The sequence below is a fragment of the Trichechus manatus genome, unplaced genomic scaffold, assembly GCF_000243295.1.
Source record: "Trichechus manatus latirostris isolate Lorelei unplaced genomic scaffold, TriManLat1.0 scaffold00026, whole genome shotgun sequence".
Lineage (NCBI taxonomy): Eukaryota > Metazoa > Chordata > Mammalia > Sirenia > Trichechidae > Trichechus > Trichechus manatus.
In genome coordinates, this window is record NW_004443962.1 from 8,697,843 (window position 1) to 8,710,398 (window position 12,556).

General features: G+C 40.1%; 1 protein-coding gene across 4 annotated transcripts in view; it reads left to right on the forward strand.

Annotated features, from left to right (window-relative positions):
- The first annotated feature begins 98 nt into the window (after window positions 1-98).
- Window positions 99-12,556, forward strand: part of CCDC14 (coiled-coil domain containing 14) — a 46,978-nt gene continuing 34,520 nt past the window's right edge. For 3 of the 4 annotated variants that reach the window (XR_002823612.1, XM_012554777.2, XM_023728791.1), the window contains exons 1-5: window positions 99-272; window positions 6,783-6,838; window positions 7,127-7,199; window positions 7,744-7,813; window positions 7,909-8,037. Coding sequence is in view for 2 of the 4 variants with exons in the window: in XM_012554777.2 (XP_012410231.2) it covers window positions 99-272; window positions 6,783-6,838; window positions 7,127-7,199; window positions 7,744-7,813; window positions 7,909-8,037 (502 nt within the window). In the remaining 2 variants the exon portion in view is untranslated. Of the gene's footprint in view, window positions 273-4,145; window positions 4,291-6,782; window positions 6,839-7,126; window positions 7,200-7,743; window positions 7,814-7,908; window positions 8,038-12,556 lie in introns of those variants that run through there. The other variant, XM_023728790.1, reaches the window with a different exon arrangement.

Genomic DNA, 12,556 nt, shown 5'->3' on the forward strand with positions numbered 1-12,556 from the left:
CCCGCCCCGCTCGCCCGAGTGTGACGCACCCAGAAGCCGAGAGGACTCTATTGCGCACGCCCAGGGCGACCCGACAAGGCGGAGAAAGCGCAGCGATGATGAGGCGCGGTGTTCGGCAGGCTCCTTCCCGGAAACGGAAGCTCGGGGGGCGGGCCAAGGGGGGCGGAGAGCCCGCGGCGGTTAATTCCTTTTACTGTCCAGCTTCGGTTTCTTCGGTCTGGGCATCTCTGAGGCTGCGAGAGATGGTCAGGTCCGGACCTCGGCCGGGCCAGGTGAGGGGTGTGGACCTGAGGAGTCCACTGTGGGGGTGGACAGGGACTGCGGTAGTCCTCGGATCGGAGAAGTGTAAAACTCTGCTTGAAAACAATAAAAACAAAGACAACGAGGCGGTATTAAAAATCTTGGAAAAGGGAGCGGGGCGGGGACCCCAAATCTTACCATCCTAACAGCCGCATCGTCGATAGATGTATGTTCTGTTTAAATCCTTGTAGTCCTGAAGAGCGTTGGTTTTGGTGTTAGACCTGGGTTCGAGTGCCAGCCTCTGCCGCTGTGGCGGGTAACAACCTCTCCGAGCCTTAGTGCATTGTTGCATCAAAGCCAGGTTCTCAGCCCATCCGCTAATAGCCGCTGTTAGCCGGACTTCCGTGCTATTGCCACCTCTGTGTCACTATTGCTGGTATTTTACTACTAGTAAAAAAAAAAGTCCCAATTGATGTCCTGGCTTTATCCCTCTCAAACGCACGCCTCTCATTGTAGCTAAACGATTCTCCTTCGTGTTTAAAATCCGACACTGGGACACGATTTTTTGTTGTTGTTGTTTTAATATTTTATTGTGTCTTAGGTGAAAGTCTACACAGCAGAGTAGGTTCCCGTTTAACAGTTTTTATACAAATTGTTCTTTGACGTTGGTTACAATTTTCACAACGTGTCAGCGTTCTCGTTATTTCCATTCTGTTTGTTCTGTTTCCATTGATCTAGCTTCCCTTCCCCTCCTTGCCTTCTCTCTTTGCTTTTGGGTAAATGTTGACAGTTTGGTCTCATATAATTGATTAAGTGAGCACATTCCTCACGGATGATACTGTTTATTTTATAAGCTAATCTGTTATTTGGCTGAAAGGTGACCTCCACGAGTAGCTTCAGTGCCAAGTTCAAAGGGTATCTTAGGGCGATAGTCTCTGGGGAGGGGCATGTCTGTTTCAAGATAAAATACCAGTTCTTTGTCCCGTCAGCACAGAGCCATTTTTATTCCAGCTTTTGCTTTCCTTTCCTCCATTCCAGGAACAGGCAACACGCTTTACCTGTTCGTCCTGAAGTGTCCTGGATGGAGCACGCCCTCTAGCCTCCGTGCCTTTGCGCATTCTCTGCCTATACTGCCCCTCTGTCCCTGATAGCACCATTTCCATCGTCTGTTCTTCGGTTAAAGGGCTATCACTGGAAGACTTCCCTTGCACCCTCACATTCCCGTTGGTTGGGTGCCCCTCATCCTTTAGCGCCCTGGGCTAACGTTCATCAGACCACTTTTCGTACTGGAGGTTGCTAAGGACTTCTTCCACTAGATCGTTTTATCTCTATCTCTTCTGCACCTGAAAGGAGCCCTGGTGTTGTAGCGGTTAAGCGCCTGCTGCTAACGGAAGCGCCTGCCATTGGAAACCGCCAGCCGCTCCGCAGGAGAAAAATGCGGCAGTCTTCTCCTGTAAAGATTTACAGCCTTGGAAACTGTATGGGGCAGTTCTGCTCTGTCCTGTAGGGTGGCTATGAGTCAGAATTGATTGAATGGCAATGCGTTTTGTTTTTTCCTTCTGCACCTAGCCCAGCACCAGACTTAGTAGATTTTCAGGAACTATTTAGTAAATTTTCAGGGAATGAATCAACTGTTCTTCACACAGACTCTCTACTTACTGCTTCGAATCGCTGTCTTTTTAATTGCTGTGTCTTCCCTCATTTATAGCTCATCTGTTTTCACCATTAATGTGGATCCTAGACTTTTTCAACACCTGGCTTAAGATTTCTTTTCTTCACAGTACTTCCAGATCAGCTGCACCCATACAGATCAGATCTTTTTCTTATATTGAATGAACTCATAATACTGTGCAGTCAGCAAGGGGGTAAACATGGTTTTTATAGTCACAGTCGCCTACAGATTAAAAATTAAAATTCTGCCACTACTGTCTTAGTGACAGTAAACAAAGTGGTTTACTTATCTGTAAAATCAGGGGCAAGAGCACCTGCCTCAAAGAATTGGAACGATTAAATGAGAGAATCTGGTAAGACACCTATCACACACTTGGCATAGATGTGCAACAAAATTCAGTTCCCTTAACACATTGCTTGCTACTATCTTAATAATAATAACGTTAGTTGCTGTTGAGTCACCTCTGACTCATGGTGACCCCATGGACAACAGAACAAAATGTTGCCTGGTCCTTTGCCATTTTCACGATCATTAGTATGCTGGAGTCCACTGTTGAAATGCCTTCCAACTTAGGGGGCTCATCTTTCAGCACTGTATCAGACAATATTCTTGTGATCCATAGCGTTTTCACTGGCTAATTTTTGGAAGTACATCACTACGCCTTTCTTCCTAGTCTGTCTTAGTTTGGAAGCTCCACTGAAACCTGTCCACCATGGGTGACCCTGCTGGTATTTGAAATACTGGTGACATAGCTTCCAGCATCATAGCAACATGCAAGCCACCACAGTACAACAAATTGACAGATGAGTAATGGAAAAACAATAATAGTGGCTTGATGCTATTCAAAGTGCTTTTACATATTATAACTCATTTAATCCTCATGATAGTGCTATGATTCCCATTTTATAGATGAAATTAAGAGACAGAGAGGTCAAATAACTTCCTGTAGTTACACAGCTGGTTAGTTGAGATGGGATTCAGACCCACTTAGCTGGTGCCAGAGTCCATTCTTTTAAACATCACACTTAGTAGATGTGAGGCTTAGAGCAAATCACCTCTCTGAACCTTTGGTTCCTACCACAACGGGTGTGGATTAAATGAAAACGGAAGTGAAAGGCTGTAGTACACTCAATCGTTCTTCCATTCTTGCACTTGTTGGTAGGAGATATGCCTACTAAGAAATGCTTATATTCTTCTCTTAAGAAGCAAAATAAAAAGTTTAATGATAATACCCAGTGGAAATAAATGTGAGATAAAACTGATTTTCTCATGTGTCATGAATTGGACATACACCTTTTAGAGATAGTTTTACAATTTGTACCAAGGGTTGTTAAACTGCTAATAACCTTTTACCAAATAATTATTTTAATCTTAAATATTAAAAGGCTATTTTCAGTATGTAGAAAGATTTGCTCAAGGTTTTTTTTTTAATAATTGTGAAAAATATGAAGCAAACGTTATCTTACTTCCACTCACAGAAATACAGTGCAACCATGAGAATTTTTTGAAGACTATCAATGTGGAAGAAGATTTAAAAGTAAAAGCACAAGATCCAAAATTGCACATATCTAGATTATGACTAAGTAAAAATGCTCTCTGATAAAGATGGAAGCCCTAGTAGCAAAGAGCACACGTAGTGCCCAAATCTTGGTTTCTAAATTCCATTCTCCACCAAAAGGAAAAACAGCCAACTCCAGGACTGAATGAGGCAAATTATAAGATGAGCCTGGAGCATCTTGTTATAGAAAGTAAGGAAAAACCAAACAAGTGATGGGGACATGTTAAAATGATGCAGGAGTCAGTTTGAAGCGGCTCCCACTGACCCAATCTGGGACAGTATGAGTATCAAAATAATAATGATACTAATGGGTAATAATTCCACTGAATAAAATAGTAATCAGTGAGTCCATAATGATATAAATAAGTAAATGAGGAGGAAGGAAAAGTACTTTTGTGAAGTTGAATGCCAACTAATACGTGTAGAAAGAAATGTTTGAAAATTACCATTTGACAGGCATAGTTTATTTGGGCAAGAATCAGCAATGGATTTGAAAACTACTGGGTGAAAGTTTGATGAAGAATAGGATATCTACATAGTCTCAAAGTATGTCTCCACAAAATACTAATAATTACAGAGCGAAAAATAGTAACTTTATAGTGGAAAAACCTGGCAAACACCATCTTAAATAAACCAAAGTTTACATCACCAGTAGTAATACAATGTGCTTGTATTGAGAAGGGCACAACATCCCTTTTGTGGTATTCTTGCCAGAAATGCATACCCTGAATCTAATCATGAGGAAACATCCAACAAATCTAAATGTCCACGGGGATATTCTACAAAACAACTGGACCGACTATTCTTCAAATACGTCAAGGTTAGAAAAGACAATGAGTGACAGCCTGGGGAACTGTTGCAGATTAAAGGAGACTAAAGAGATAAGACAATTTAATGCAACATATTATCTTGGATTGGACATGGACTAGAAACTTTTTTCTATAAAGAACAGTATTGGGATAATTGGCAAAATTTGAGTAAAGTCTGTAGATCATAGTACTATATCAGTGTTAATTTCCTGATTTTGATAATTATACTGCAACTATATAATCGAATGTCCTTGTTTTTAGGAAATATTTAGGAGTATAGGGTTTTATGTCTGCAACTTACGCTGAAATGGTTCATATAAAAAATAATACTATTTATATATGTGTGTGTGTATATACGTATATGTATATGGTCACTATGAATCAGGATCGACTCAGTGGCAGTGGGCTTGGTTTTTTGGTTTTATATCTGTTGAGAGAGAAAACGGCAGATGTAGTAAAGTGTCAGCAATTGGGGAATGTAGGTGAAGAGTATATGGGACTTCTTTGTACTATTATTTCAAAATAAATACAGAAAGAAACTGGAAGGAAATGTACCAGTATGATAGTAGTTATTATTTCAGGGTGCTTTTATCATGTGTCGTTTTCTTTTTTAGATTCTCTATAAAGTAGCCTTTTGTGTATATTTTTGGAGAAATACAATGTATAATATTAAAATTTTACCATGCATTTATCTAAACATACTTTTTTTTTTCTTTAATTTGAAGACAATAATTGTGGTAGTTGTTTTTGGACTTGATCCAGGGTATAGCAGTAGCATGGTTTGGAACTTTATTGTGGTTCCCCCAGCGTACCAACATAGACCAAAGGAAAAGTCCCAAAGAGTGTGATGCAGGGACAAGTAGAGCTGCATTACACGGGGTCTGATTTCCTGTGACGTTGGTTCTTACTGCGGGCTTCATGACCCTCTATCATATTCCCAGGTATCTCAAGGAGAAGTTTAACTCTATCAGTCCAGCATTTTTAATGCATTCTCAGTAGCGTGTTAGGAGGGAGTACATTTCATGTATTCAAGCAAATAGGAGAATGTTATAAAAACCAAAAAAAAAAACAAAAAAAACAAAAAAAAACCACAGACCAGTTGCCATTGAGTCAATTCTGACTCATAGCGACCCTTTTTAAGATATAGGACAGAGTAGAACTGCCCTGTAGGGTTTCCAACGAGTGGCTGGTGGATTCGAACTGCTGACCTTTTGGTTAGCAGCCGGACATGTAACTACTGTGCCACCAGGGCTCCAGAATATTATATAACTCCAGAAAATTTGCTCATTATTCCTCAGAGCTGTCTTTGGATGAAATATGTAAACATACCAAGAAAAATTGTAGGCCAAACTGCTAAAACCAACCAACCAACCCATTGCCATCAAGTGGATTCGGACGCATAGTGACCCTATAGCACAGAGTAGACCTGCCCCATGGGGCTTCCGAGGAGCACCTGGTGGATTCAAACTGCTGAACTTTTGGTTAGCAACTGTAGCTCTTAACCACTGTGCCACCAGGGTTTCCTGCTAACAGTAGTCATATCTGGAGAGTGGAACAAGGAAGGTGAATTGGGAGTTTAACTCACGTCTTTTTAAGATTGTATAGAGATATATCTATCTGGTTTAAAATTACTAAGATATGAAAAGATATACTGTGACAAGTCTCCCTTCTTGCTCTGTTCCCCCACCCAAAAAAAAAGTTGCTGCAGATTCCTACTCATAGCGACTCCATGTGTATCAGTAGAACTGTGCACCATAGAGTTTTCAAGACTGTGACCTTTTAGAAGTGGATAACCAGGCCTCTCTTCTGAGGTGCCTCTGAGTAGATTTGAACCACCAGCCTTTCGGTTAGTACCTGAGTGCTTAACCGTATGCACCACCCAGGGACTCAGTTTCCCTTCCCAGAGGCAACCACATTGCCTGTTTCTTGGGAAACTCCCAGAATTACTGGACGCATATAAAAGAAATACACTTTTTTTTTCTTTTTTGCACATAAAACGTAGCCCACTTTATGTTACTTTAAAAATAAAGATTAAAAAAAAATTTCTGCATGAGTTTAAAAAGAAAAATTGAGAGAATGAGATGTGGATCAAGAGGAGTGACACCTTCCAAGGGCTGGCCTTGTCAGCCATTCTAAAGAACTTGGATAAATGGAATAAGAATTATAAACTTTGGTCTGTACACTGAACGAATTTGTATGTTTGAAGAATTTAGGGAATGTAGAAAATGTTTAGCGATTGAATATAGTCTAAACTTACTGTAGTAGTTACTTCTGGTTAAAATAATGTCTCAATTTCTTCAGCTTAAATAGACAAGGAATGAAAATATGTGTTGTTTGCTTGACATTTTATATAGAACAAGTAATTTATTGTAAGAGTTAAACTGGAATTGTGAATTTTCAGGATGTATCACATTTATGAAAAATGAGTATCGTTTTGTCTAGACAACTTGTTGAAAATAAAGATATTTGTATATTTACTATAATATAATGCATTATGTCATAGGTATTATCTTCAGGAAGACAGACTGGACCTGCTAAATTAACAAATGGAAAGAGAGGGTAAGTACTTAAAGAAGTTTACAACTTAAGTAAATCTCAAGAGGTTTTTTAGGTCTTTGGGCTGGACTGCATTTTGCCTGCCCCAGAACACTAGGTGGACCTCTGCCATCACAACTTTGGAGAGGAACTTTCACATCTTCGATTTTAGGGCTTAATGGTCTTTATAGTCTTTGTATAAATCTGTTCTTGTCCAACCTTTGCTGGAAAGAAAATGACTGCTTGGTAATGTGTTTTGGGACACAATATATTTTTAATGTTTGCAAAAATATTAATGCACTTGTTTTCTAGGACCCATTTTAGAAAAGTATCACGTTTTAATGCAGATTCCGGCTATCCCACCCACTCTGATTTGGAAAATCAGGTAAGATTAAACTTAATAGATACAATACACACTATTTTATTAGTCTTCAGATAAAAGCTAAGAAGTGGGAATAAAATGCAAAGGTAAAGTGTTAGTTGGCTTAAAGAAGAGGATAGTGGTAGTGGTAGAGTTCTCGCCTTCCATGCAGGAGACTGAGGTTCGATTCCCAGCCAAAGCACCTTAAATGCAGTTACTATCTGTCAGTGGTGGCTTTTTTGTTGCTATGATGTTAAACAGGTTTCAACAAAGCTTCCAGACTAAGACAAACTAGGAAGAAAGGTCTGGCAATCTACTTCCAAAAATCAGCCAGTGAAAATCCTATGAGTCGCAATTGTCTGAGCCCGTTGTGCGTGGGGCTGCCATTTGTGAGGCCCCCCACACCCGACAGCAGCTAACAACAAGGAATTATAAGGGCTTATTGCTGTAAACATGTTTTCTACCAATAATTAATTGCTTCTAAGTAAGGAAATTTCGAAGCTGTGTAATGTATTTCTACACTAAAATTTTCTATACAAATGTATTCTAAATGATTGTCTCCTTACAGATTGAAACTGTACAGGGGCTTGATGGTTGTGCTTCTTTACTGCGGGACATTTTGAGAAATGAAGATTCAGGTTTTATTTTTTTAAAAATTCTTCTTTGCTGATCACCTTTTCTGAATTAAGTAGTCATTTTAATTTTAATGAATTTTTGTTTCAATTGTAAACAGGTTCAGAAGCAGCATATTTAGAAAACAGACATAAATTCAACTGCAGACCTTTAGAAGGCAAAATACATGGATCTAAAAAGAAAGTACCGGAAAAGCACACTATTCCTTCAGCTGTCTGGAAGGAAATTTGTAAGCATTTTCTCTCATTTATTTAAATATAATCTGTAATTCTGGGAGTTTTGATAAATTACCAGGATTATGCAGTTGTCTTTCAGTTTAAGAATGTATTGGTTATTCAGGGGTTTGAGTGTGTATGCTTCTTTTTCTCTATTTAGTTTCTAATCTCTGAACAGTTACTTTGCTGTCACTTCCCCCAGAAGATAGAAGGAAATAAGCTGTGTTTGGGTTTTGTAGGAGAAAAGGTTCAGACTCAGAATGCCATTTGGGGGGTATCTAGAGTTACCTTTGTTTTCTCTGCCACTTCTTTAGATACTCACAAGTTGGCTGTGTTTCAGTTGTTTACTTATAGATGCTAATAGTTTTAAAATTATTTTGTATGTACATATCCTAATAGGTTTTCAACTTGTTAAGCTCCACGGTTAGAATACATGGTACATAAGAAGGGAAAATTCCAAGTTCGATAGATAGTAAGGAAAGGGGACCTGCCATTGATTGATGGGGGGTGTAACTAAGGGCATTTACACCCAGTTAATTTTACTGACTCAACTAAGTGCAATAGTTCAGCAAACAACTTAGAGCAAGCACGTTTTGATTATGTTGTCGCTGAGAGGCCTGTAGAACAATGTAGCCCGGAATGGAGATGCAGAAGTCCAGAATGGGAATTCAGATGGGGAAAAATGGGACTAGCTAGTGCCACAGTTCAAGTGGGCCAGCAACGTCAGCACAGGAGTACACGCTCAGGTACAGCTTCGGCAAAAGGTGAAGTCTAGAAAGTCATCTAAGGCAATAAGGCAAAGAGGCTGAGAAAATGAGGGTAGAGCATTTATGGGAATAGAGGTTGATGTTCTAGATGGTCCTGAGTTAGAGGACAGAGGCAAGGGAAACAAATTACCTCAGTGTTCCCTAACCCCCCTTGAAGACCAGTCACATTTAGCCCCATATTTACCTGCACTGTCCAAGGTGGTAGCCATTAGCCACACGGGGCTGTAAAACCAAAACCTGTTGCCGTCCAGTCAATTCCGACTCATAGTGAGCCTATAGGACAGAGTAGAACCGCCCCATAGGGTTTCCAAGGCTGAAATCTTTACAGAAGCAGACCGTCACATCGTTCTCCTATAGAGCGCCTGGTGGGTTCGAATTGCCAACCTTTTGGTTAGCAGCTGAGTGCTTAACCACTGTGCAACCAGGACTCCTCCATGTGGCTATAGAGCACGTGAAATATGGCGGGTGTAACTGAAGAGCTGAATTTTAAGTGTTATTTAATTTTAATTAATTAAAATTTTAATTTGATGTTCTGCATCCTACTTTGGTGAGTGGCGTCTGGGGTCTTAAAAGCTAGCAAGCAGCCATCTAAGATGCATCAATTGGTCCCAACTCACCTGGAGTAAAGGAGAATGAAGAACACCAAAGACACAAGGAAAGTATTAGCCCAAGAGACAGAAAGGGCCACATAAACCAGAGACTGCAAAGACTGAGACCGAAAGAGCTAGATGGTGCCTGGCTACCACCAATGACCACCCTGACAGGGAACACAACAGAGAGTCCCTGATGGAGTAGGAGAAAAGTGGGGTGTGGAACTCGTAAAAAGACCAGACTTAATAGTCTGACTGAGATTGGAGGAACCCCAGAAAGCACGGCCCCCAGACTCTCTTGTCAACCCAGAGCTAAAACCAATCCCGAGGCCAACTCTTCAGACAAAGATTAGACTGGATGGTGGGACATAAAATGATACTCATGAAGAGTGTGCTTCTTAGCTCAGGTAGAATCGTGAGACTGTATGGGCAGCTCCTGTCCGGAGGTGAGATGAGAAGGCAGAGAGGATCAGGAGCTTGTTGAATGGACACAGGAAATCAGGTAGAAAGGAGGAGTGTGCTGTCCCGGTATTGGGAGAGCAACTGGGGTCACATAACAACGTATGTGTAAATTTTTGTGTGAGAGTCTAACTTGAATTGTAAACTTTCACTTAAAGTACAATTAAAAAAAAAAAAGAGCTGCTCTAAAATTTAAATTTGAAAATTGATAATCCAGTTATTCGAAAACTTCAAGTAAAGTTACTTTCTCACCTGTAGTGGTGGTGGTGTTAGTTGCTGTCAAGTTGATTCCGACTCATGGTGACCCCATGTGTGCAGAGTAGAATTATTCCATCAGGTTTTCAAGGCTGTGACCTTTTGGAAGCAGATCTCCAGTGCTGTCTTCTCAGGCAGCTCTGGGTTGGCTCGAACTGCCAACATTTTGGCTAGTGGTTGAGTGCTTAACCTCTTGTGCCACACAGGGATTCCTTTTCATTTGTAAATTTTATTAAATCTAAATACACATCAAGTATTTGTGATGAAAATTTAGCGTCCAGGCTGAGATGTACTTTAAGTGTGAAAAATACACACTGGATTTAGAAAATTTAGTACAATAAATATAAAATACCTCAATTTTTGTATTAATTACATGTTCAAATATTAATATTTTGGATTGATTTAAATAAAGTGTGTTATGAAAATTAGTTTTATGTATGCCTTTTTACTTTTTTAATGTGACTACTATAAATATATATTGCATGTATATATGTATTGCGTATACATATACTATAAATATATATTCCATTATATTTCTATTGGAATGTTGGTCTAAACCAGGGGTCAGCAAACCACAGCCAGTTTTGTTTTGTAAATGGTATTTATTTCATGTACTTATTCTGTAAATAAAGTTTTATTGGAACATAACCATACTCATTTGTTTACATATTTCCCATGGCTGCGTTTGTGGTACAGTGGCAGAGTTGAGTAGTTGTGACAGACACTGTGTGGCCTGCAAAATCTAAAATATTTACTATCTGACCTTTTTAAGAAAAAAGTTTACTGACCACTGGTCTAAACTATTAAAGAAGAGGCCTGTTTGTTGGGGCGTAATGTACAAAGGTGGCACCAACTGCCTATTCCTCTAATCTACTTGTGTCAAGGCAGGTTATTTCTTGTCCAGGGCACCCTTCCTCAAGGAACTCTAATTTGGGATGTTCTACAGGCCTCTCAGCGACAACATAATCAAACTTGCTGGACCCTGATTTAACTGCTTCTGTTAGTCAGGGTGCTGCCAACAGGAAACAGATGGCAACACTCAAATTAGGATAATTTTAGAAGGCAGACTTGGTGGCGCAGTGGTTAAGTGCTTGGCTGTTAACCAAAAGCAGCCATTTGAATCCATCAGCTGCTCTTTGAAAACCCTATGGGGCAGTTCTACTCTGTCCTATAGGGTCACTATGAGGTGGAATTGACTCTGGCAATGAGTTTGGTTTGGTTTGATTTACAAAGGGACTCATTACCAAGGTATGAGTGGGGTGTGTGGAAACCACAAGGGATTGTGCAGTAGCCCAGTACTAGTAGCAGCAGCAACACTGCAGTTATTATCCCTAGGCCTTAAGGGATGAGGAGAAGGAGAGGTTACTGGCACCCAGACAGACTGTGGGAGGGATTCGGGAATAAGTACTCTGACTTCATGCCTTTTCCCTTCTTTGTTACACTGATGCTTCCATTGACTTGGACTCAGTGGTAGATGTCAGGTCCAGGATTTGATTTTTATTGTCTTTGCATGCTAATAAGTTAGTCTATTACTGTGTCATGGATGCTGGCAGAAGACACAAGGCTCCCAGGTTATAGACAAAGGCACAGCAAGCAGCATATTTGCTTTGGTTTCCCCTTACCATTTCCCATGGATGTGACGTGATGGGCCCAGATGGATGCTATGGAGTTTGGGTTGCATCTGAGGAACACTGAGCTCGGGGAATCCATTGCTTGTTGTTTTTTTTTTTTAATTTTTTTATTGTGTTTTGGGTGAAGGTTTACACAGCAGTTTTAACAATTTTTACTCAGATTGTTCAGTGACATTGGTTACATCCTTCACAATGCATGAACATTCTCATTTCCTTTCTGATTGTTCTATTTCCATTAATCTAGTTTGCCTGCCCCCTTAACATTCTCATCTTCGTTTTAGAGTAATTGTTGACCATTTGATCTCCGTGGAAGATTTTTTAAAGAAGCTCGGTAACCATGGGCGATACTCTTTATTTTGTGAGCCAATCTGTTATTTAGCTAAAAGGGGCTAGTTTTGGTTCAAAGTTTAAAGAGTATCTCAGGGCAATAGTGTTGGGGAGTCCTGCAGTCTCAGCTGATCCAGTAAGTCTAGATTTTTTAAGAATTTGAGTTTCTGTTCCACATTTTTCTCCCATTCTATCAGGGTCCATCTATTGTGGCCCTAATGAGAACAGTTGGTAGTGATAGCCGAGCACTATCTGCTTCTTCTGGTCTTAGGGAAGATGAGGCTGTGGTTCATGTAGACTATTAGTCCTGTAGACTAGTTTCTTGGTTGTATCTTTGATTTCCTTTCTCTTTTGCTTCAGATGAGTAGAGACCAATAGTTCTATCTTAGATGGCTGCTCGCAAGCTTTTAATACCTCAGACGCTACTCACCAGGCTAGGATGTAGAACATAAACTTTATGAACTATACGAGGCCAGTTGATCAAGTTGTCCCACGAGACTATTG